The sequence below is a fragment of the Bos indicus genome, chromosome 1 (assembly GCF_029378745.1).
Source record: "Bos indicus isolate NIAB-ARS_2022 breed Sahiwal x Tharparkar chromosome 1, NIAB-ARS_B.indTharparkar_mat_pri_1.0, whole genome shotgun sequence".
NCBI classification, from domain to species: Eukaryota; Metazoa; Chordata; class Mammalia; order Artiodactyla; family Bovidae; genus Bos; species Bos indicus.
The window spans coordinates 54,193,947-54,220,076 of NC_091760.1; the positions used below are offsets into that span (position 1 = coordinate 54,193,947).

At 37.2% G+C, this 26,130-nt stretch overlaps 1 protein-coding gene across 16 annotated transcripts in view; it reads left to right on the forward strand.

The window, feature by feature from the left end:
- The window catches only part of DZIP3 (DAZ interacting zinc finger protein 3), a 129,878-nt gene that overhangs the window by 90,328 nt on the left and 13,420 nt on the right, over positions 1–26,130 (forward strand). For 14 of the 16 annotated variants that reach the window (XM_070787405.1, XM_070787416.1, XM_070787403.1 and 11 more), the window contains 9 exons: positions 3,104–3,129; positions 7,778–7,943; positions 9,687–9,779; positions 9,903–10,030; positions 12,158–12,226; positions 14,700–14,796; positions 17,005–17,108; positions 19,466–19,553; positions 21,839–21,940. In XM_070787405.1, coding sequence (XP_070643506.1) covers positions 3,104–3,129; positions 7,778–7,943; positions 9,687–9,779; positions 9,903–10,030; positions 12,158–12,226; positions 14,700–14,796; positions 17,005–17,108; positions 19,466–19,553; positions 21,839–21,940 — 873 coding nt within the window. The remainder of the gene's footprint in view (positions 1–3,103; positions 3,130–7,777; positions 7,944–9,686; positions 9,780–9,902; positions 10,031–12,157; positions 12,227–14,699; positions 14,797–17,004; positions 17,109–19,465; positions 19,554–21,838; positions 21,941–26,130) is intronic. The other 2 variants (XM_070787456.1, XM_070787466.1) reach the window with 2 other exon arrangements.

Sequence of the window (26,130 nt, forward strand, 5' to 3'; positions counted from 1 at the left end):
AAATATCAACATTAACAGGAGTTTGGAAGAAGCTGATTCCAGCCCTCATATGACACTGATGGATTTAAGACTTCAGTAGAGAAAGTAATTGCAGATGTGAAAATAGCAAGAGAACTAGAAATAGAAGTGGAGCTTGAAGATGTGACTGAATTGCTACAATCTCATGATAAAACTTTAATGGGTGAAGAGTTGCTTCCTTCAGTTGAGCAAAGAAAGTAGTTTCCTGAGATGAAATCTACTCCTGGTGATAGTTCCATAAATACTGTTGAAATGACAACAAAGGATTAGAAGATGACATAAACTTAACTGCAGAGTCTGAGAGGACTGATTCCAATTTTGAAAGAAGATCTACTGTGGGTGAAATGCTGTCAAAACAGCATTGCATGCTACAGAGAAATCATTTGTGAAAGAAAGAGTTGATCAACGTGATAAACTTTGTTGTTGTCTTATTTTAAGAAATTAGCACAGCCTTTGCCACTTTTAGCAACCGTCACCCTGATTAGTCGGCAGCCGTCAACACCAAGACAAGACCATATACCAAAGAAAAGATTGCAGTTTGCTGAAAATTTAGATGATGGTTAGTATTTTTAACAATAAAGTTTTTACAATTAAATTATACACATTCTTTTTTTAAGACATAATGTTATTATCACACACTTACTTGCATGCAATATAGTATAAACATAATTTTTATATGTACCAGGAAATCCAAAAATTTATGTGACTTGCTTTATTGCAATATTCACCTTATTGAGGTTGTCTGGAACCAAACCTTCATTACATCTAAGGTGTGCCTGTAACTATTTCTTCAGTTTGTATAGTTCCTTTTGGAGAAGGAAATGGCAACCCACTCCAGTGTTCTTGCCTGGAGAATCCTATGGACAGAGGGGCCTGGTGGGCTGTGGTCTATGGGGTTGCAAAGAGTTGGACACGACTAAGTAACTAACACATGCCATTTCAGCTTTGGAAAGGTGTCATAAAAATGATGTACTTTTGGGCAGCTGGGGAACTGATTATTACTAGATGTATTCATTCAGTTCAGTTCAGTTCAGTTCCATCGCTCAGTCGTGTCCGACTCTTTGTGACCCCATGAATCACAGCACACCAGGCCTCCCTGTCCATCACCAACTCCGGGAGTTCACTCAAACTCATGTCCATCGAGTCAGTGATGCCATCCAGCCATCTCATCCTCTGTCGTCCCCTTTTCCTCCTGCCCTCAATCTCTCCCAGCATCAGTCTTTTCTAATGAGTCAACTCTTCGCATCAGGTGGCCATAGTATTGGAGTTTCAGCTTTAGCATCAGTCCTTCCAAAGAACACCCAGGACTGATCTCCTTTAGGTTGGATCTCCTTGCAGTCCAAGGGACTCTCAAGAGTCTTCTCCAACACCACAGTTCAAAAGCATCAATTCTTCGGCACTCAGCTTTCTTCACAGTCCAACTCTCACATCCATACATGACCACTGGAAAAACCATAGCCTTGACTAGATGGACCTTTGTTGGCAAAGTAATATCTTTGCTTTTCAATATGATATCTAGGTTGATTATAACTTTCCTTCCAAGATGTATTCATTATGAACAACCAAAGCTGTTTTCAATTTAGTTATTCAGGTACACTCAAGGCAGGAGTTGATAATTCTAAATTGTAGAATCAAATTGGCACTGGACATTGATCAGACAATGAAATGCAAAAATCCTCTTAGTATGCAGACAGCAAAGCAAAACAAATTAGTAAGTTTATCATAGAATCTGTGGGGAAAGAGACTAGAATTTTTTTGTAAACAAGAGATGATAGTAGAAATTAATACTGTAATTTACAGTAGTAGTAGAAGGGTGATATATGAGTAATTAATATGTTGTGTCATTGATTTTACCTTTATTTAAAAGTTGCCTTTATAGTTTTGTTTTAATGAAAATAAAATTTAGGGCTATTTAACTTTTCCTCCCAATTGTGATCTCCCTAGCATTTTTTTCCCTGTAAGATTCTTAGTATATCAGTCTGCTTTCTCTTTACATGTAGATTTTTCAAGAATGCTTGTAATTAGTGTCAGATTTCATAAATGAGAATTACATATACCCTGTCCTAAGATATAGCAATAGGTACAAACTCAACCTCAACACTCATTTCCATTATCTGAATTTGTGTGTGTGTGTTTCATGACTCAGTGGTTAGATAACAAAATCGATTTGGTAGGCCACGGCTATAATTTTAGAAAAGGAAAAGAATTAGTATGAATAAAAAAATCCTAGAGTTCCTCACGCATTATCTTAGTTTAGGCTGCTATAGCAAACTACCATAGATTGGATGGCTTAAACAAGATTTTTGTTTTTCACAGTTCTGGAGGCTGAGAAATTCAAGATCAAGGTACTAGCCAATTCAGTGTCTGGTGAAGGCCCTCTTCTTAATATGCAGAAGAAGGCCCTCTTCTTATAGCTACCTTTTTGCTATATTATTACATGTTGAAGAGTGAGTGAGTGAGCATGCACAAGCAAGCAAGCTAGCTCTCTGATCTCTTCTTATAATGGCACTGATCCTGTCATCAAGGCTCCACATCATGTAAACCTAATTACCTCCCAATGGCCATACCTCCAATTACCATCACATTGAGGGTCAGGGTTTCAATGTAAGAATTTTGGAGACATGCAAGCATGTAGTCCGTAGCACACATAATATGAGTAAGATTTGTTTCATGGAACTTATGTTTCAGTTTCATGCTTGTGCATAAAAATAGCTATGTAAGTGCATTTAAGTCATAATGTAAAATATATTTATTTTGGTTGTGGTTAGAAAGCTTGGTGGTGGTGGTGGTTGTGGTGTAGTCACTGAGTTGTGTCCAGCCCTTGTGACCCCATGGACTGTAGCCTGCTGGGCTCCTCTATCCATGAGATTTCCCAGGCAAGAATACTAGAGTGGGATTGCCATGCCCTTCTTCAGGGGATCTTCCCAACCCAAGAATCAAACCCTCTTGCATTACAGGCATATTCTTTAGACCTTTGAGCCACCAAGAATCCCCCCAAAACTTGAGAAATGTCTAAATTCAGTTAGATTAGGTACTGTACCAACATAGTTAATATATAATACTAATTCTTGATGTTGTTTTTCAGAATAAGGAATCAAAAGAAGAGCAAGTGTAAGTATTTATTTCATTTTAAAATTTTTCTTAGTACTTTCAAGTGTGCTTTACCAGTATGACACAACCTTGCTTTGGTACATATTCTCAGAATATGGTAATATTCTTAAGAGAAGAAAAGACAGTTTTTTTATCTTAATAAGTTGTCGGGTTTTTTATTGAAAGTGACAGAAAGTTAAATTATCACTTGTTTTTTATTGAAAGTGACAAAGTTAAATTATCACTTGTTTTGGGAGAATATAATCTCTTACATTTTTCTGTGTGGCTACTCAAGAGTCATCCAATGCCTACTGCTTTATTCAAGGACTAAATTTGTTTCCAGCATAAAATCTTTTGAAATACAGTCTAGATTACAGTTAGCCAATGTAGATGAAATAAAATTTAACCTTAAAGACAGATTATCTTTTGTCCCAGTAACCCCTTTTACAAAAAGAGTTTCATGTGGTTTGGTTTGTTTAATTAATCTGTCTTATTTTTTTTATAATCCCAGTTGTTAACAGTGAATTTTGAACCTTTACTGAACACCTTTTAATGTCTGAAGATAATTGTGAGCTATATTCTCCAGCAACATGATTAATGACAGTGTAGTAGAGGAAGGAAGTAGGGGAGACATTCTATGAAGAGATCAGTTAAAAGTTTTGTTAAGTAGTTATAGAGAACTCTCTATAAGGACATACTTATCTTTAAAATGGTAACAAGAACATACTTTGTTAGCTTTAAAGCATCTTGTAGTTGATATTTTCTCATTGATAATGGACATGATCCACTTGGTACATTAGTAGTTCATCATCCAAGGTGGGTTTTCACTTTCTCTGTCAACAAGTTGAGCCACTAAACTGATAGTGTATGTCTGTGTCTTTTCAAGGTTATGTCTGTTGTTGTTGTTCAATCATTAAGTCTTGTCTGACTCTTTGTGACCCCGTGGACTGCAGCACACCAGGCTTCCCTGTCCTTCACTATCTCCCAGAGTTTGCTCAAATTCATGTCCATTGAGTCGATGAGGGTATCTAACCATCTCATCCTCTGCTGCTCTTTTCTCCTTTTGCCTTTAATCTTTCCCAGCTTCTGGGCCTTTGCCAGTGAGTTGGCTTTTCACATCAGGTGGCCGAAGTATCGGAGCTTCCACTTCAGCATCAGTCCTTCCAAAGAACATTCTGGGTTGATTTTCTTTAGGATTGACTGATTTGATGTTCTTGAAGTCCAAGGGACCATCAAGAATCTTCCCCAGGACTGCAGTTTGAAAACATCAATTCTCAGCACTCAGCCTTCTTTATGGTCCAAGTCTCACATCCTTATATGACTACTGGAAAAACCACAGCTTTAACTATACAGACCTTTGTTGGCAAATTCATGTCTCTGCTTCCTAATATGTTGTCTAGGTTTGTCATAGCTTTCCTTCCAACATCTTTTAATTTAATGCCTGCAGTCACTGGACCATCTGCAGTGATTTTGGAGCCCAAGAAAATAAAGTCTGTCACTGCTTTCACTTTCCCCCCTTCTATTTGCCATGAAATGATGTAACCGGATGCAATGATCTTAGTTTTTTGAATGTTGAGTTTTAAGCCAACTTTTTCACTCTTCTTTCACCCTCATCAAGAGGCTCTTTAGTTCCTCTCACTTTTTGCCATTAGAGTGGTATCATCTGCATATCTGAGGTCGTTGGTATTTCTCCTGGCAATCTTGATTCCAGGTATGAATGAATGAATGAATGAATGAATCTTGATTCATTCATCTAGCCTAGCATTTCACATAATATACTCTGCACATAAGTTAAATAAGCAGGGTGACAATATACAGCCTTGATGTACTCCTTTCCCAATTTTGAATCAGTCAGTTGTTCCATGTCCAGTTCTAACTGTTAATTCTTGGCATACAGGTTTCTCAGGAGACAGGAAAGGTGGTCTGATATTCCCATCTCTTTAAGAATTTTCCATAGTTGTTGTGATCCATACAGTCAAAGACATTAGCGTAGGTAATGAAGCAGAAGTAAATGTTTTTCTTCAACTCCCTTGCTTTCTCCATGATCCAATAATCTGGTCCCTCTGCCTCTTTGAAATCCAGCTTGTGCATCTGGGAGTTCCCGGTTCACATACTGCTGAAGCCTAGCTTGAAGGATTTTGAGCATAACCTTGCTAGTATGTGAAATGAGCACAATTGTACAGTAGTTTGAACATTCTTTGGCATTACCTTTCTTTGGGATTGGAATGAAGACTTAACGTTTTCTAGTTCTCTGGCTACTACTAAGTCTTCCAAATTTGTTAACATATCGAGTGTAGCATTTTAACAGCATCATCTTTTAGGATTTTAAATAGCTCAGCTGAAATTATGTCACCTCCACTAGCTTTGTTCCTAGTAATGCTTCCTAAAGCCCACTTGATTTCACACTCCTAGATGTCTGGCTCTAGGTGAGTGATCATACCATCATGGTTATCTGGGTCATTAAGACCTTTTTTGTGTAGTTTTTCTTTGTATTCTTGCCACCATCTCTTAATTTCTTCTGCTTCTGTTAGATCTTTATCATTTCTATCCTTTATCATGCCCATCCTTACGTGAAGTGTTCCCTTAATATCTCCAATTTTCTTGAAGATATATCTAGGCTTTCCCATTATATTGTTTTCCTCCATTTCTTTGCATTGTTCATTTAAGAAGGCTTTCTTACCTCTCTTTGCTATTCTCTGGAACTCTGCATTCCGTTGAGTCTATCTTTCCCTTTCTCCCTTGCCTTTTACTTCCTCAGCTGTTTGGAAAGCTTCCTCAGACAACACTTTGTCTTCTTGCACATCTTTTTCTTTGGGGTGGTTTGATCAAGGCCTCCTGTACAGTGTTACAAACCTCTGTTCATAGTTCCTTAGGCACTCATGTCTACCAGATCTAACCCCTTGAATCTTTCCTTCACCTCCACTGTATAATCATAAAGGATGATTTAGGTCATACCTGAATGGCCTCATGGTTTTCCCTACTTTCTTCAATTTAAGACTGAATTTGGCAATAAGGAGCTCATGATCTGAGCCACAGCCACCTCCAGGTCTTGTTTTTACTGACTGTATAGAGCTTCTTCATCTTTGCTGCAAAAAACACAATTAGTTTGATTTCATTATTGACCATCTGGTGATGTCCACGTGTGGAGTTGTCTCTTGGGTTGTTGGAAAAGAGTGTTTGCTATGACTAGTGAAAAAGTAAGTTTATGTCTAGATACCATAAATGTAAATTATTAAAGGATGAAACAGTATAATCAGTCATTTTGCTTCTTTTCACTTACACCATAGACCCAAACCTGGATGATCATCAAATCACCCAGGGAACTTTGTTTTAAATGAAAAATTTCAAAACACACAAAAGTAAAGAGAATAATAACAGTTTATCTATGTTTGTAGGTATACCTGTCATCCTGATTTTACAGTTTTCATTGTTTTCCCACATTTGCTTCATTCTTCCCTTCATATTTATTTTTTGAGTGTTTTCAGTCTCAAAACTGTATAATTTTATCTATACATGCTTCAGTTTGCATCTCTTTAATAGAAGAATATTTTCCTATATTATCACAATGCTATTATCATACTTTAAAAATTTAGAAGTAACCTTTTCTAGCTTTTCAAAAGTATAAATTCATATTTTTGCATCTGTTGTGGTTTCAGGAAGAATATAAATTTTAAAAAACTGTTGAAGTAATATGGAAAACTGAGTTTTGGAACTGTGGTCTAAAGTAATTTATTTCATTGAACTTTCCAAAATGTTTGAGTTAGTCTAGAATACTTCAGTGATATGTAATGACTGTTCTATAGTGTTTTACAAGTTATTCTACAAGCATAATATGTCCTTTTTTCTAGATCTCATTGACCTAAAATAAGTACTAATGCATCTATTTTCTTTCTATTTGCTAATAAAGTCGAGTAATTTATATCATGCTATATGTAAAAGTACTATTTCTTGTTATTATTCAGTGAGATTAGGAAGGAAATTCATAGCTACTAAATAGTAGGCCAACTGAAATGATACTAGCATGCATTTAAATTTTAGACATACGCATAAAAATGAGTTAATTGCCATTGTACTTATAGTATTTCCTTTCTTTTCTCAGTGGTTTCTAGTTACTGAAATTCATTATTACTACGGCTTGTTTTTTTTTTTTTGAATAAAATCTTGTTACAAAAAAAAACCCTGTTACAAAACAAACCTCCATCTTAAATCTGCTTTATGTATGTTACTATTCAGAGCCCTCTATTTAAATATACATGAGACCTAAGCACTGAAGTTGATCAAACCAACCTGCCTGTCAGGAATACTGTAATGATTAAATAATATGGCAGATGTGGAAATGCTTGTCAATATTTCCCAAAGTATTGTTTCTCAAAGTAACTGATATATAATTAACATAATTATAACTTGAAAAATGAACTCCATGGTCTCATAATTCTTAGAAGCACTACTATGAACAGAATAGGTACCTCAATTGAGTGCTATCTCACATACGCTAAAATTGATTGTGAGTCTCCAAAAGAAATACATGGTATCGGCACTGTCCAAACTTTGAACCTTTCTGATCTAAGCATCTCATAAGACCAGTACAATATTAATTTGGGAAATAATGGCTTAGATGAAAAACACTATACAGTTATAAAAGGTCACATTGGTTATGTCACCACTATAGCCCAAATATGATAGGAAAGGAAGAGCAGTTGAAGAAAGAACAAGCAAATCTGTATGCAGTCAGTAGATTTATGAAAGATGATGCAAGCAATATTCAAGAAGATTCTACGACTGAAGACAAGTTCTGTAGTCTGGATGAATTGCATATTCTGGACATGATACAGCAGGTAAGCCTGATTGGAGAGGGTACAGTCCTGCCTTCCTTCTTCCAGAATAATTGTTAACCATTTTCTCCCCACGACTCTTGGAACATCACATTAACCTAGTGATTTACGTTGTGTTTGTGAGGAAAAATAAAAAGTAGGAAAGGATGGACAGAGGGATGGCTGACATAAAAAAGAACTCTAAGAACTAGAAACTCTTCACTTCAGTCCTCAAACCATTTCCTGGTTTTAAGTATTGGGCAGAGCTGATTACAGATGCATACTTTATAAAGAGTTTTCAAATAACACAAGGAAGAAAAAATACCCTAGCATAATCCCATTGGATTAAATTTCATTAGGAAAATAGCTTTATAAAACAAAGCTACTTTCACTTGTTAGATAATTAAACTTGGCTGTTACAAAGAAATATCTACAAAAATATTAATAACAACACTTTTTTGGATTCCTTTCCTGTTAGTAGTCAGTGCTGGTGATGACATACATATATGAAGGTGCACGTGAGCATGATCTATGTGCTTAACAGAGCACTTAATGAGACAAAACTATGAAAGCTTTTTTGTGTGTGTGTGAAAAACCACAGGATTTACTTACCCATGAGAATTTTATACTGAGATAATTTTATGATAACCTGTTCCAGGGTTTAAGTATAATAATATATAGTATATAGTATCGATAATATTGATTGTCTAAGGCAACAGTTAGTGCAAATGATTCTCTGACTGATAGTACATTAGTATGATTATCATATCTTTCTGTCTCCTTTCCAATTAAAATACATAAAGTTTAACTGAAATGACATTTTCTAGGCTTTGGATGTCACACTAAGGTTTAAATATGGGGTCTTTAGTTTTCATTCAACAGCTATGAGAACTCAGAATCAAAATGTCACACACATTTTGAAAAATGTTTATTCATTCATTTTTTCAAAAATCACTTAGCACCTACTTTGTGTCAAGAGGTATGCCAAGATATGGTCCCTGTGATGATAGTGTTTATAATCCAGTGGAGAAATTGAACATTAACCTAAGGTGATAATTCCTAAGGTAATAATTAGGGACTTGAGCAATCACGATTGCCTGAGTTAGAATTCTGGCTCTTCACTTACTGTGTGACCTTGGGCAAGCTACCTAGTTTTATCATCTCTAAAACAGGAATATCAAGTACCTTCTTCATATGATCTTGTGACAACAAAAGCATTATGAAAAAAACTTTAAAAATGGTGAGCTTGCAGTTAACATTATCCAGTAGTAGCAGCAGCAGACAAATAACTCTGGTACTGTTCAGTGAATGCTGTGATTGGAGAGAGGTAGATTTATTTAAACTAATCAGAGAATGATGTTTGCATTGAAAGCTATAATGCGTGAGTTAGCAACTTAAATACCCACCAAATAACTAAAATAGTAGTGCTTTTCCTTTAAATAACTGTCATATTAAGTGCTTTTTTTTAAAGTTACTTACGTATTTCTGTCTGTGCTGGGTCTTTGTTGCTGTGTGGGTTTTTCTGTAGCTGTGGCAAGTGGGGGCTGCTCTCTCATTGCGGTATGCATGCATTTCATTGCGGTGGCTTCTCTGGTTGTGGAGCACAGGCTTAGTTGCTCCACAGAATATAGGATCTTCCAGGAGAGGGATTGAACCCATGACACCTACATTGGTAGGTGGATTCTTTACCACTGAGCCACGAGGGAAGTCCCCTAAGTGCTTTTTTAAAGAGAAAAATAAAGCATTCATATTCCATTTGCTCAATAGGGCTCAACCAAGATAACTACAGAATATGGAGAAACTGAGAAGGAAAAGCTCGCTCGACAACGGCAGCTTTGTAAATTGCACTATCAGTGTGAAGTAAGTACTTTTGCCCTTAGATCTGAGGCAAGTTAGAGATAGTTTTTGAAGAGTCCAATTTTTTTCTTTAAATTTCTGAAGACTTGAATAAAATTAGTTGAAATAATATTTTTCATTAATCAGGATTTCAAAAGACAGTTGAAAACAGTGACTTTGTGGTGGCAAGAAAACCAAATGCAGATTAAAAAGAAAGATAAAATCATCGCATCTCTTAACCAACAAGTGGCTTTTGGAATCAGTAAGATGTCCAAGTAAGTGCAAATCTGTTGATAGAAGAAAATCCTGTGTTAAAAGGTAATCCCTATGTAGCCACTAGGTGGCATTGTGACTGCACATTAGGAACTGGCAACCACAAGGACTGCACTTGCTAAAAAACCCACTGTATTTTTGCCTTGCCAGCTGGATTGAGAAATAAGCAACTGCTCACTCTGTATATCAGCTTTTCATATATTGGCTGAATAAGTGTGAAGATAATAGAATTACATGAGAATGATAATTAACTTTCAGGTCATGGCTCTAATTTGTAAAAATGTGACTAATGATTGGCTGGTTTATAGCATATGAGAATTACATTTCTCAAAGACATCACTGACTCACTTTTATACTTTTTAATGTTGGTTTCTGAGAGTGTGTTTTAAGCACAAGATATTGAAAACAAATCAAATTCCTGGAGAATCTTTTCTCCCCTATCAATCTCATATCTTTTACAACCTTAAGTATTAAATGCCTAAGACTAAAAATTCTGATTTAATATGGAAAATTAGTATCCTGCTCCATTCTTTTTAATCTAGCCACTGGCTCAAACCACTATTGGGTGAAATAGTAGTATAATTTGTAACATATTATTTTGATAAACAGTGATACCACAAAATACCAGTCATTCATGATATGTGATTTGAAATCCACTGCAGTTCCCAGCGGAAAAGGCAGTGGCAACCCACTCCAGTACTCCTGCCTGGAAAATCCCATGGGCGGAGGAGCCTGGAAGGCTGCAGTCCACGGGCTTGCGAAGAGTCGGACATGACTGAGCGACCTTTCACTTTCACTTTTCACTTTAATGCTTTGGAGAAGGAAATGGCAACCCACTCCAGTGTTCTTGCCTGGAGAGTCCCAGGGACGGGGGAGCCTGGTGGGCTGCCGTCTCTGTGGTCGCACAGAGTTGGACACGACTGAAGTGACTTAGCAGCAGCAGCAGCAGTTCCTAGACTGCTAATAATGAAAATAGGTTCTAGGGAGTACCTCAGTGTAAGGAACCCATGATGCCAATTGGAAAATTGGAAAAATGCTTGACAGAGATTTTGGTCTTAAATTTTCTCCCACATAACATATCATTCAACCTGAAGGGGTTTTAAGGAAGAACAGGATGCCATACCTCTGGCAACATGATATCACTTGCAAACACTTTCAGGTTTGTGGACCTAAAATAGGTGGGGCAAACTAAACTGGCTGACATCACTTAAGAAACCACACTTCAGGATTCAAAACTTTGTCTTTTAGCCTGGAAGATAATGACCAATCCACGAGTATGTTACATAGCATCAGAGATCAGAAAAGCAATGCCATCCATGCAGCTGCCTTTTTCCTTCACTATCTAAGATGTTCCTCTTCAATTCTGATACCTTACCCAGTGTAAGCAACCAGTTATAAAAAGCTGAGTCCATCAAATTCTCTAATCAAGTGTTCTCATGAAAGATTCTAGCTTGTGTGTTCATTGTGTGAGGACATCAAACATTTATCAGGTTCCCACAGTGTGCAAACAATTATGCAAGGACATGTAAAAGATGCCAAGATGTATCAGATATTAACTGTGAGCTTGTGGAAAATATAGATTAATATGAGAGGATTAAAATTACATACAATAGAGGGACCACCACTTCACCAACAGGTAGTAGCTTCTTGAGTTGCAAGTCCTCCTTAAAACTAAAACACCCTGGATAGAACACAGCGAACACAGGAAGACTCTGAAAGGTAGAAGAAGAAAGGTGACTGTCTAGAAACCTTGGAACTTGAAGAATGATGTGACAGTGACTTTTCTTATTGCCTTCCATGTATACTAGACAGGGCACTGCAGAAACCTCCAACGTAGAATTGCTAGTAAGCACAGGGGAGGGGGGGAGGGGAGCACTAAAGCGCCAAGAAAAGTCTGTTCCCTTTAACCAAATGATGAGGGAAAGGAAGATAGAATAACATTAAACCTTTTTGGCACTACACATTTACTCCAGCCAAACACCAGTAGCTCCACACCACTCCCCCCGGACACAGGTGCTGCACTCTGACAAAAGATGGACATACTTGGTTCCTCCTCAGCCACAAATAGAATTGTTCTGACTATTAATAACAAATGATTTCTAACATTTTATGGCATTCTTTCTTCTTAGATTACAGCGTCAGAGCCATGCTAAAGATAATGAAATCAAGAACCTTAAAGAGCAACTTTCGATGAAAAGGTAACAAACAGCTGGTCCTACAATAGACTACTGTCAGAGACTAGGGCTTATGAGTTCTTTTCCCTTTATTGCAATCATTACTGCTATCTGTGACTGCTTTATGAAACTGGCTAAGTTTTGTTCTGATTCATACATTTTTTTTATAATTGTTTTGAGATCTAATTCATATAGAATAAGATTCACCCTGTTAAAGTATACAATTACTTGGTTTTTAGTATATTCACAGAGGATTACAACTGTCACCACTATCCAATTCCAGGACATTTTTATCACCCTAAAAAGAAACCCTGGATCCATTAGAAATAACTGATTCTCTTTTCCCCCAACTTCTGGAAACCACTACTCTTTTTTTTTTTTTTTTTTGGGTCTGGACATTTCATATAAATGGAGTCATATAATACATGCCTCTTCTGATTAACTTCTTTCACTTACCATGATGTTTTCAAGGTTCATCCATATTGCAGCAGGTATCAATACTCATTTCTTTTTTATGGACAAATAATATTCCATTATATGGACATTTCGTTTGTTTCCAGTTTTTGACTATTATCAGTAATGCTGTTATGAATATTTGTGTACAGATTTTTTGTGTGGACATATGCTTTTAGTTCTCTTGGGTATATACCTAAGAGTAGACTTGGTAAGACATGCAGCAAGCTCTGTGTTTAACTTTTGGAGGAACTGCCAGACTGTCTTCTAAGTGACTGTACCATTTTACAATCCCACCAGCAATGTATGAGTATTTTGATTCTCTACATTCTCACCAGTACTTATGTTACCTGTTTTTGTTTCACCCATCATAGTATTTGTGAAGCGGTATGTATCTTTGTGGTTTTTATTTGCATTTTCCTAATAATTATCTTTTCATGTGCTTTCTGTCTGTCTGTGTATCTACTTGGAGAAATGTCCATTTACTTCCTTTAAATATTTGTAATATTAGATTGTTTCTCTTTCACTGGGCTTCCCTAGTGGCTAAGTTGGTAAAGAATCTGTCCGCAATGCAGGAGACCCGGGTTCGATCCCTGAGTCAGGAAGATCCCCTGGAGAAGAAACTGGCAACCCACTCTAGTACTCTTTCCTGGAGAATTCCGTGGACAGAGGAGCCAGGCAGGCTACAGTCCATGGGATCGCAGTCGGGCTTGACTGTGTGACTGACTTTCACTTTCACTTTTTTCTCTTATAACTATTAAGAGTTCTTTGTATATTCTGGACACAAGTTTCTTGTCAGATACATGATTTATAAATATTTTCTTCCATTCTGTGGATTGTGTTTTTACTTCCTTGATGAAATCCAATTAATTTTTTTCTCTCATAGGCAAAATTTTCACAACATTCAATGGCATTATAATTCCTTTTTGTTGACTCTTCCATATTTTATGATTTTTCCCCTCAAAATACTCTGGCCTTAATGGATATTAACAACATATTGTTTTATCAAGCTTTTCATAAATGTTTGTCAGGTATTGACAAAGCATCCAGATGTTTCTAATAATAAAGCAATGAGGAAAGCCTTGTGAAAAAGTTCCTATTACAATGCTATATGTCCAATTAAATACTTTCATTGGGAATATAATTTGGTATGTATGGTCTAGTCTTCTGGGGCTGAAGTGTAGGAAGTTGAAATGGGTTAGGAAAAAGAGAAACCTCATAGGTAGCCATTTTCCATAATGTCCTTCATAAATAATATCCTTATCAGCATCTCCTCCTCTCTTTCTCAACCTACAGGAGTTGTTTTCATTCTGAGGTACTGAATATGAGCACTGAGATAACCAATAAAATATTTTAATACAGTAATTAGCTTTATTACAGGGGTGGTTGCTATTGTTGTAACATAAAAAGGCTTGTAGAAACTTTATTTGATGTAAAATTTGTTAATAATAATAGCTTATTACTTAGTACTAAATATGTGCCAGATGCAAGTACTTGAAATATATTATCTGAATGAATGTTTCACAATAACTCTTTGAGGTAAGTAATATAGTTTTCTCCATTTTTCTATGTAAGGAAACTGAGGTATAGAGAAGTAACTTGTTCATGATTTCTTTTTTTTTTTAGATGCAATTGAAAGTTTAATGATCTTATTTTTTTTTTAATTTTACATTTTTTTTTAAATTTTATTTTATTTTTAAACTTTACAATATTGTATTGGTTTTGCCAAATATCGAAATGAATCCGCCATGATTTCACATTTAATAAGTTATGAAGATCAGATTCATCTTCAGACAGCTTGATTTCAGAGTCAAGTTTTAAATCATAACCTCTGTACTGACAACTTTAAACCTTCCACACTCATGATAGTAAAGGATAACACTAAGGGTTAAGCAGTGTCTCTTCTTGCTTCTATGTGCCGTATAGTTTTCAGGAAATCATTTCCTATTCATTGAATAGCTTGTATCTGTGTGCCTCCTGAATGAAGTGGAAGAGTCTGACCTTGCTGCAATGTTACTGACTCTTTAATTATCATATATTTCAGATCTCAGTGGGAAATGGAGAAGCATAATCTGGAAAGCACGATTAAAACATACTTAAACAAACTGAATGCAGAAACTAGCAGGGCTTTAACAGCTGAGGTAAAAAAAAAAGAGAGAGAGATGGAGTTGGGGAGGGAAGTTTTACTTGTGTACTAGTAAATACTAAAATACTAAAGAATTTTGAAAAGACTGTTTTTTGAATAAACAGAATTAAAACATCATAGGACCAGCCAGAAAAACCCAGTTCAAACTCTTGTGCTTTTCTTTTGACTCATTGGCGTTTTGTATGTTTACTTGAAGGTTGATGATCTTATGTTGTTTTCCCCCAAATGACTCCAAGAAATTGGTTTGCTTCAGTATATTTATCGTACTGATTTTGGAAAATTCTTATTAAACCAGGTGACTAAGCCAAATGTCTAAGAATAATATTTCACTGCTGCTATAATAAATCCTTTCTTTTTTGTTTAATTGTATAGATATTTCAAAACCACACACACACCATACATTCCAGTCAAAAACTAAGTTACCTCTTCCCCTAGAAAGTCATTCAGTCTCTCCTAAGTTATTTTTGAACACCACAGCTAGGATTTCTCAAAAGAAATATGATTTTCTGTATGTGTATAATTTTTATTTGTAGATAACCAATCTTGATGTAAAATAAAATTCAAATTTTGACATTAAAATCATCACAAACCTTCTCACCTTTGTCATGGGTAAGGCCTATTTTTAACAGAGTACTCTGAAATCCAGAGCTCAACAATCAAAGGTTGATATCTGCACCAAAAATCCCTGGAGAGTGATGTATTGGAGTATTAAATTTAACTGGGAAAAGAAAATGACTTCAGATTACCTTAAGAACTCAAGTTTATAGACTTTTTCACTGCTTTTAATTGGAAAGTTTCTACTTCAGTTATTAATTTTAGAAACACTGAATGCTGTCCAAGAGTATAGTAAGCTACCTTCAGTGAATATTGAGTGATCCATAGAAAAAAACAAAGGCCAAATGACCATGCATCAATAATACATGGAGAGACATCAGACTAGATGATCTCCAAGCCACATTTGGATGGCATAGTCCTATATGGTCTCATTGTTTTCTTACTCCTTCATCAATTAAAACAAAAGTCAAACAGCAGGACTTCTTTTGAGTGTGCTTAAACTTTGCGGATGACACCACCCTTATAGCAGAAAGTGAAGAGGAACTAAAAAGCCTCTTGATGAAAGTGAAAGAGGAAAGTGAAAATGTTGGCTTAAAGCTCAACATTCAGAAAACTAAGATCATGGCATCTGGTCCCATCACTTCATGGCAAATAGATGGGGAAACAGTGGAAACAGTGTCAGACTTTATATTTTTGGGCTCCAAAATCACTGCAGATGGTGATTGCAGCCATGAAATTAAAAGATGCTTACTCCTTGGAAGGAAAGTTATGACCAACCTAGATAGCATATTCAAAAGCAGAGACTTTACTTTGCCAACAAAGGTCTGTCTGGTCAAGGCTATGGTTTTTCCAGTGGGCATGTATGGATGTGAGAGTTGAACTGTGAAGAAAGCTGAGTGCCGAAGAATTGATGCTTTTTAACTGTGGTGTTGGAGAAGACTCTTGAGAGTCCCTTGGACTGCAAGGAGATCCAACCAGTCCATCCTAAAGGAGATCAGTCCTGGGTCTTCTTTGGAAGGACTGATGCTAAAGCTGAAACTCCTATACTTCGCCCCCTCATGTGAAGAGTTGACTCATTGGAAAAGACCCTGATGTTGGGAGGGATTGGTGGCAAGAGGAGAAGGGGATGACAGAGGATGAGATGGCTGGATGGCATCACCGACTCGATGGACATGAGTTTGAGTGGACTCTGGGAGTTGGTGATGGACAGGAAGGCCTGGCGTGCTGTGGTTCATGGGGTCGCAAAGAGTCAGACACGACTGAGTGACTGAACTGAACTGAACTGAAACTTTGCTGCATAATATGAGAGCTTTTAAAAACCCCATTTACCAGACTGCACCTAGAATCAATTAGAATCTCTGGAATCAAAGCACCATTGTTTAAAGTTTCTGAGATGATTCTATTGCATATGCAAGTTTGAAAACTAATGTTCTGAAATGTTTACCAACCAAGTAACTTTTGAATAAAAATAGTAGAACTTCAGGATTGATCAAAGAGCTTTAATGTGTTATGGTCAGGAAAGAAGCTCAGGTACTATTAGAAGAGATCTTTTAAAATAGCTTTAAATTTACTTGAAATGTTTGAAGAAAAATGTGTTCTTCTATAAGGACACCTTTCACTTCTTTCTCTTTCTCTCAAAAATCTGTAGGTATATTTCTTACAGTGTCGTAGAGATTTTGGTTTGCTTCATCTAGAGCAGACTGAAAAGGAATGCCTCAGTCAGCTTGCCAGGGCGACTCATATGGCAGCAAGGTAACCTCTCCCTCTTCCTTAATGTGTCTTGAACTCTGAGATCTCACAGGTGGCTCCAAGGTTGAACATAATCTGTGTTGTGTTTTACATATATGACATCAGAATCTTTGGAATGAAGAAGCCTTTTTTTTTTTTTTTTAAACCCTCAGATGTCATTTAATCACTTTGAGCTTTTACTTTGTTGATCCTGCTGTAGCACGGAGAAGTCTATTAAGTGCAGTAATAGCTGCTAGCAGATTTTTCCCATCCTCTAGCAATGAAGCAGATAGAAAGTCTCAGTCAGAGACATGCATAAAGACGAGATATTTACAAAACAAGGTGGATTCCAACTGGAAAACTTTTTCTAATTCTTTTCTCTTAATGCTTGATTTGAAATGCCTTTGGAAAAATACACTGAGGGAAAATCATCATTAATACCTTAAACTGTGTTAAAGGCAGTTTGGTACTGTGCTACAAATGAATGGTTTTCAAATTTTGGGCAGGTTGCATAGGATTCTTCTTCAATTTGTAATTTTACCAGGTACACCTTTAAACTTAAGGAATTAATTGAGTTAAACATCTCTGGGACCAATGCATCACTATTTTTAACGATTATTATTTCAATATAATCATCATTCTTCAGTTCTGAAGAATCAGAATCTCTGATGTTTAACAAGATTCCTAGGATATACTGTGGAGAAGGTAATGGGAACCCACTCCAGTACTCTTGCATGGAAAATCCCATGGGAGGAGGAGCCTGGTGGGCTCCAGTCCATGGTATCACTAGGAGTCAGACACGACTGAGCGACTTCACTTTCTTCACTTTCACTTTTCATTTTCATGCATTGGAGAAGGAAATGGCAACCCACTCCAATGTTCTTGCCTGGAGAATCCCAGGGTCAGGCGAGCCTAATGGGCTGCCATCTATGGGGTCACACAGAGTCAGACACGACTGAAGCGACTTAGCAGCAGCAGCAGCAGGATATACTGATGTACATTCAGGTCAGGGAAGCACTGTTATAAGTGATCCGTCTGTCTGTGCTTCCTCAAGGGGGAAATGATGCTCTATAAATTAGAATATTATCAAGCTTCTTTGTTGGAGAAGGCAATGGCACCCCACTCCAGTACTCTTGCCTGGAAAATCCCATGGACGGAGGAGCCTGGTAGGCTGCAGTCCATGGGGTCGAGAAGAGTCAGACACGACTGAGCGACTTCACTTTCACTTTTCACTTTCATGCATTGGAGAAGGAAATGGCAACCCACTCCAGTGTTCTTGCCTGGAGAATCCCAGGGAGGGGGGAGCCTGGTGGGCTGCCACCTCTGGGGTAGCACAGAGTCGGACATGACTGAAGTGACTTAGCAGCTTAGCAGCAAGCTTCTTTGTATGAGATGATCTCAGTGATAACTTGTTAGGCTCTTTTAAAGTTATTGTGCTGGGTGATTTTGGGGTGGGGATGTTACAACAGATAGAACCTTCTGAAAGGCCACATGAAATCTCTCTTCTAGAGATACCAGACCCTAAACACCTTAAAACTGTTTTACTTAAATCATTTGGTGGGCTGCTTGGCAGAGCTGCTGTGTCTGTGCAATTTATACATTTTATAGAGACAGAAATCTATAATTCATCCTTGCAAAAGAGGTACTTCTTTGTGATTTGCCTTTTTGTAGGAAATATCTTTTTCTAATTTACAAAAGAGCCTTATAGGCCAACCATGGCCCTGTGATGTCAAGGTTAATGTGAAAATGGTCCAAAACCTGCTTCCAAGATGAGTCAACATCTTTGAGATTGCTCGTGCACTGATGCACGTGTGAGTGCCAAGTCACTTCAGTCATGTCCCATGACTCTGCCCTGTAGCCCGCCAGGCTCCTCTGTCCATGGGATTCTCCAGGCAAGAATGCTGGTGTGGGTTTCCATCCCCTCCTCCAGGGGATCTTCTGACCCAGGGGTTGAACCTGCGTCTCTTATATCTTCTGCATTGGCAGGTGGGTTCTTTACCCACCTGGGAAACCAAACTAGATGGCTAGGGCAATTTCCCTACTTGGTCTTCTTTGCCTGCCTTCTTCAGTGGAGGGATTCATGTACAAAGGTTTTATAGTATATCCTAAAAAATATTGCCAAGATAGAAAAAACTTAGTGTTCTGGAAGCAGAGGTTATATCCACTGTTCAAAAAAGACATCTTGTCTTTGTTTCCTAGTCTTTTTTAAAACTTTTAATAACAAGTCCTTCCATACAACTTTCTTCCCATTTGAGGCAACTGGTGATAGAGGTAATTTTGTTGTTTTATTTACATATATACTAGGGAACATAATAGAAACTTTTGGAAATCTAAGTGGCATATACAAAGAACTTTTTTTTGTGTTTCCATTTTTGTACCAGCAACCTAAAATCACTTCAATTAAAGGCTGCAGTAGACAGTTGGAATGCCATTGTGACAGATGTTAGAAACAAGATTGCATTCCTCAGGGTAAGTCATGAAGTATTTAGAGTAAATTGACTCAACGGTGTAGATGGTATACACTTAAAAAAAAATCTAATATTAAAAACAAATGGAAGAAAAGCTATGACAAACCTGGTGGTGGTTTAGTCAGTAAGTCATGACTGACTCTTGTGACCTCATGGACAGTAGCTTGCCAAGCTCCTCTATCCATGGGATTCTCCAGGCAAGAATACTGAAGTGGATTGCCATTTCCTTTTCCAGGGGATCTTACAGACCCAGGAATCGAACCTGGGTCTCCTGCATTGCAGGCAGATTCTTTACTGACTGAGCTATGAGGGAAGCCCTAGACAGTGTATTAAAAAACAGAGATATTACTTTGCCAACAAAGGTCCATATAGTCAAAGTAGATTTTTCCAGTAGCCTTGTACAGATGTGAGAGCTGGGCTGTAAAGAAGGCCAGGCACTGAAGAATTGATACTTTTGAACTGTGGTGCTGGAGAAGACTCTTGAGAGTCACTTGGACAGCAAGGAGAGCAAATCAGTCAATTCTAAAGGAAATCAGCCCTGAATGTTTATTGGAAGGACTCATGCCAAAGCTGAAGCTCCAATATTTTGGCCACCTGTTTCAAAGAGCCAACTCATTGGAAAAGACCTGATGCTGGGAAAGACTGAGGGCAGGAAGTGAAGGGGGCAACAGAGGAGGAGATAGTTGGATGTCATCATTGACTCAATGGACATGAGTTTCAGCAAACTCTGGGAGATAATGAAGGACAGTGGAGCCTGGCATGCTGCAGACCATGGGTTCACAAAGAGTTGGACATGACTGAACGACAACAGAAATTTAAGGAAAACATGTTTTTCATTGCAATTATTAAAGTATGCCTTTTAAAAATTTGATTACTTCCATGTAGTTGATTGTAGATAGCATCCTAACTCTCACGCGTCTTCTTTCAGGTTCTTGGTTTAGTAAATGGTACATTCAAAAATTGTGCCTCACACTTAATTTTCATAGAATTCCAAAGCTAACTGTGCTCCAATCATAACTGAATGTTTTAACTTTGTCTGAGTAATTATATGTTTATAGAATTAAAAGGAAGGTCAAGAATACCTATATTAGTTTTCAATGTTAAACTTCTTATGTATAAATAATTACTCCCTAATGCAAAGTAATAAATTCTTAATTATTCATGTAATAGAATTAGGACTGTGCTAAAGGTAATCTGTGAAGAGGTAAACCACTGAATATTTATTAGTTTATTCATTTGTTTTTAGAATAATTTCATATTTATATATTACAGTTGATATATAATGTTGAATGTTTTGTGATTCCATAATACTGCCAGGAAAACAATGACATTCAGTTATAAAGAGCTGCTTCAAAGCACTATCTACTTGTCTAGCTTTGTCCTTGTTGGTCTTCCCTGTTTCTTTCATCCTCAGCTTTTAGTGATGCCTAGCATTTTAATTGGGTTTATTAAAAGTTCTGGCCTCAAAAGATCTGCCCTTTGTTCTCTATCATTGTTTTCTTCTAAGAACATGTCCTGTATATGAAAGTTTCTAAATGTTTTAAAATTTTTTATTTCCACTCTTGTGGGTTGTTTACAAAGTAATATGGAAAGCAAAATGGGGACCAAAATGCCAATAATCTAGAAAGTATGTTTTTAAACTTCAAGGTTGGGAGTCTTACTTTTGGCAGAATCCAAGAGGAAAAAAACAAAGCTATATGGGGAACTGGAGAAAGCTAAAGGTATAACTTTTAAGATAAAAAAAATGTGGACATTTAATCAGTTTTTTCTAAACCTTTCCCTCCATTTCCAAAATGAACATTTACAAGTAGTGAAGCTTCTGGTGGGCTGCCATCTGTGGGGTCGCACAGAGTTGGACACAACTGAAGCGCCTTAGCAGCAGTAGCAGCAGCAAGCTGTTACAAATACGTTTTTCCCATATTGATCAGCTAGTATATTATTTACATCTTCTTGATCTTTAGACATTGTTTACTTTAATCAGTGGTTACCATTTGGGGGCTAAAAATTATGGAAACACTGAGGAATTATCACAGAGATCTGTGAATTATGTGTCATACCTTGTCACTCAATAGACACTATTAAAGACACAACTATTAATATTTACATTTATGGAGAGTGGTGTATAGAGTTGTTTTATATCAAAAATTATTTTTATATTATTTTTGGCATACTAGATTGAGAATCACTAACCTGTGTTGTACTATTCAAAACTACATCAAGTATTTCCATATGCTTTTCCTTTGAAGTTGATTTTTCTGTAAAATATTGTTTCTTTTCTTATATTAGACACAATACAATGAACAAATTAGCAAGGTGAAGCAAGGGTTTGCCTTGAGTACATTGCCTCCAATCCAGCTTCCTCCACCACCTCCCAGTCCTGAGATACTGGTAAGAAATACAGTTGACTCTTGAACAACACAAGGGTTGGGAGGTGCCAACCCCCCATGCAGTCAGGAATCTGAGTACTGCTCTACTCTAAAACAATGATTTGATAAATGACTACCCAAGAGTAGAAAGCTGAAACAGTTTGGATAGAATCAAGACTCAAACCCTAGTTTTTTTATTCCATGTATCAAATGCAAACTCTCTCTGCATTTAAAGATCTATAAAATGAAATTACAGGGACTATATTTGTTGAAAAAAATAGGCATATAAGTGGACCCACACAACTCAGACCTGTGTTGTTCAAGAATCAGTTGCCTATGATTTTGAACAATCACCATCCTCATCTTGATAAAATGGTGACAACTGTAAAACACTTAATGAGCAGTACATTCATGTGTCTTCAAAGTGGATAGGGCACATGTGCATATCATTTGTAATTACGTCCATTCCTGTTGTATCATCTACAGATGGCATGACTAGTTTGTTGGCTCAGCTGAGGCCAAGAGATAGGTTGTATCACTGGATTTTAGTAATGCGTTTGATATCTAAAGAGGTAATGTATGCTCATTCATCTTGTCAATCACATTTACATGGTGGGAGAAAACTGATGAATGCTCAGAATTCCCAAATGCTCTCAAATTACCACTAGACTACTGAAACCTCTCAGCATAATACCCTATCAGGCTGGACTTCACTCCTCCACTTCTACTTCAGACCTTGTTTCCTTAACTTTTATCTTCTATTCTTACCTTTAAACATCAAAGACAGCTTTCATTTAGGTCCCTTCCCTGATTGTGGCTAGGGATAAATGGGTCTTCATCAGACAAACTAATCTCTATGCCATACTATTTCTGTTAGCCTTCTGGGAAACATAGTGGGGTAAAAAGTGAAAAAAGTGAAACATAGTACCTCAGCCCAATAAACTCATACAGCTTTCCAAAAGACCTTTTGGAACAGAACCACTAGATGATAGCTTTTATTATGATAACAGATCTGAGGATAAGAAAAAAAAGCTGTGATATATTTAGGGGTAGATCACTTTTGACATTAGCATTTCTGCTTGTAATAGAACTTTGAAAATATTATTTCTACAAATACTAGTTCAGTATATCAAAGAACTTAAAAATTATTAATATGTGAATTGTGTGGAGTTACACTGTGTTTCAAAAGCAGAATTTTGAAGAAGGCAATGGCACCCCACTTCAGTACTCTTACCTGGAAAATCCCATGGACAGAGGAGCCTGGTAGGCTGCAGTCCATGGGGTCACTAAGAGTCGGACACGACTGAGTGACTTCACTTTTACTTTTCACTTTCATGCACTGGAGAGGGAAATGGCAACCCACTCCAGTGTTCTTGCCTGGAGAATCCCATGGACGGCAGAGCCTGGTGGGCTGCAGTCTATGCAGTCGCACAGAGTCGGACACGACTGAAGCGACTTAGCAGCAACACTGTGTTTCAAAAGCAGAATTTAGAGCTGAGAAAGTATTCTATGATATGCTTGGGCTTTAGTTTAGAATGAGAGGATTGCCCTTTATATTTTTGATTAGTTCAAGTTTTATAGGAGCTTTGTATTATGGATATTTTTATTCTAGGCTTTGAACAACATCTTTGCCAATTCTGATAAGGAATGTGTTCCATAGATGACAAATCCCAGATTCCCTTTAGTTCTGTGGGAAGTAACATAGTAGGATTTCTAGAAACCCTGTTGCCTTTTGCCTGTAGGTTGTAAACTCTCCCATGACTCTAAACATAAAATGGCTCCAGAGACTTGGAAGCTAGATACAGAGTTGTTCTTTGGAGTTTTCTGGAATCAGACTGGCATCAGCTGTCTGTGAAAGCTACATGTGACACTGAAACTGACAAACATTATCTAACCTTGACCTCTACATCCTCATCCTTTTCAGAGACTTGCTTATGTCTGATGTGGCTTTCCAGGTTTCAGTTCAGTTCAGTTCAGTCGCTCAGTCATGTCCGACTCTTTGTAACCCTGTGAGTCGCCGCACGCCAGGCTTCCCTGTCCATCACCAACTCCCGAAGTTCACTCAGACTCGTGTCCATCGAGTCAGTGATGCCATTCAGCCATCTCATCCTCTGTCGTCCCCTTCTCTTCCTGTTTCCAATCCCTCCCAGCATCAGAGTCTTTTCCAACGAGTCAACTCTTCGCATGAGGTGGCCAAAGTACTGGAGTTTCAGCTTTAGCATCATTCCTTCCAAAGAAATCCCAGGGCTGATCTCCTTCAGAATGGACTGGTTGGATCTCCTTGCAGTCCAAGGGACTCTCAAGAGTCTTCTCCAACAACACACTTCAAGAGCATCAATTCTTTGGCACTCAGCCTTCTTCACAGTCCAACTCTCACATCCATACATGACCACAGGAAAAACCATAGCCTTGACTAGACGGACCTTTGTTGGCAAAGTAATGTCTCTGCTTTTGAATATGCTATCTAGGTTGGTCATAACTTTCCTTCCAAGGAGTAAGCGTCTTTTAATTTCATGGCTGCAGTCACCATCTGCAGTGATTTTGGAGCCCAGAAAAATAAAGTCTGCCACTGTTTCCCCATCTATTTCCCATGAAGTGGTGGGACCAGATGCCATGATCTTCGTTGGGCAAAAACCCACTGGCATTTAGGCTTAGTAAAATTCATAAGCATCCTTTGCAAACATTTAAGAGGTGCACGTGTATCTTTTGTGCTTCCTAACGAGAGTCACTGCTGTGCTTGATCAGAGTCACTTTAAGACTGTTGTGTTAAAGTATAGGCATTAGTGACCACTGAGCATTATGGAACAGTTTGAAAGCACAGATGCTAGAAATGTGACCATTCTTTCAGTATAAATTGAGGCGGTATTGTACAATGGGAATACACTAGAGGTCTGGGTTCAGGTCCTAACTGTGAAGAACTGTGTTGGTTTGGGGAAACTCAGCTGTCTCAGACTTTGGTTTTCCTATTGACAAATCAAGAAATTGCCCTGGATGATCTGATCACTAACGTCTGTCTCTCTGAAATTCTAATATTGTAAAGAATGGTCACCAGGCTTTTCAAATAAATATAGTGGTCTAACCTGGGAAGTCTGGAATAATGGGTACTCTTCCCAGTTTAACCCAGTATTTTTATGTGTTTCATTATATTTTGATTTTTATACCCTGGCTGTCTAATTCTCAAAGTAATATTAGGTAATTGTTGTCCTCAAAAAGAACAGGACCACTGATTCAGAATCACCATTTGTTATTTAAGAACTTTATATTATGAATATATTGAAACATACATAAAAATAGAATGATGAACCTCTGTGAACCCAAGAGCCATCTTCAACATCATAATCAAGTTTTATCAGTCTTGTTTCATGTTATTCCTTCCTTCTTCCCCACTGGGACATTTTAAAGTAAACCCTATATATCATATAATCTCATCCATTTATAGTTTAGTATGCATTCCTAAAAGATGAAGATTCTTACTCTTATTGGCTATAATCACACCACTATTCTCCTAAGAAAATTATAATTTTTATATCTGATATTAAAATTCATATTTCCCAAATTGTTTCAAAAATATCTTTTTCTTAACTAGATTAACAATATTTCTAATTTGGTTATAATTACCATTACTTTAAAAACCCTTATTTTTAAAAAAGCAATCCAAACAAGGTTTATAATTTCATTTGGCTGATTATTTTTCCTTAAAGTTGTAACAGCTACCCAACACCCTCTCTCTTATTCACATCATTTATTCGTTGAAAAACTAATTTCCTGTATTATTGATGTAACTGATAACATCCTTATAATGTCATTATACGTGTTCTGTTATTTCCTATAAACTGCTCATTGGTCTAGAGGGTTAAATTAGAATCAGGGTCAGTATTTTTAGCAAGAGTACCTTATAGGTGGTGAAGTATATGCATATTAGAAGGCACAGTGTGTCTCATTTATTGATGTTAGGAGTCAAATGTCATTCTTGTCTCCATTATAAAATTCCCCAGTAATTGTCACCTTTCTGGTTTCAGTATCATTACTTAAGAGCTATACTGATGTTCATTTTTTAAATTCAAAAATAGGTGAACTTCTACTTTATGCCAGTGCTAGACCTGGCACATAGTAGATGTCCCATAAACTTGTCTTCTTTTGTAGTCAAGCCAATAAGGTATCCATCCCATTGGTAGGTGCTAAGAAAGGCTAGCTTTCTATGAATCCCTGGGA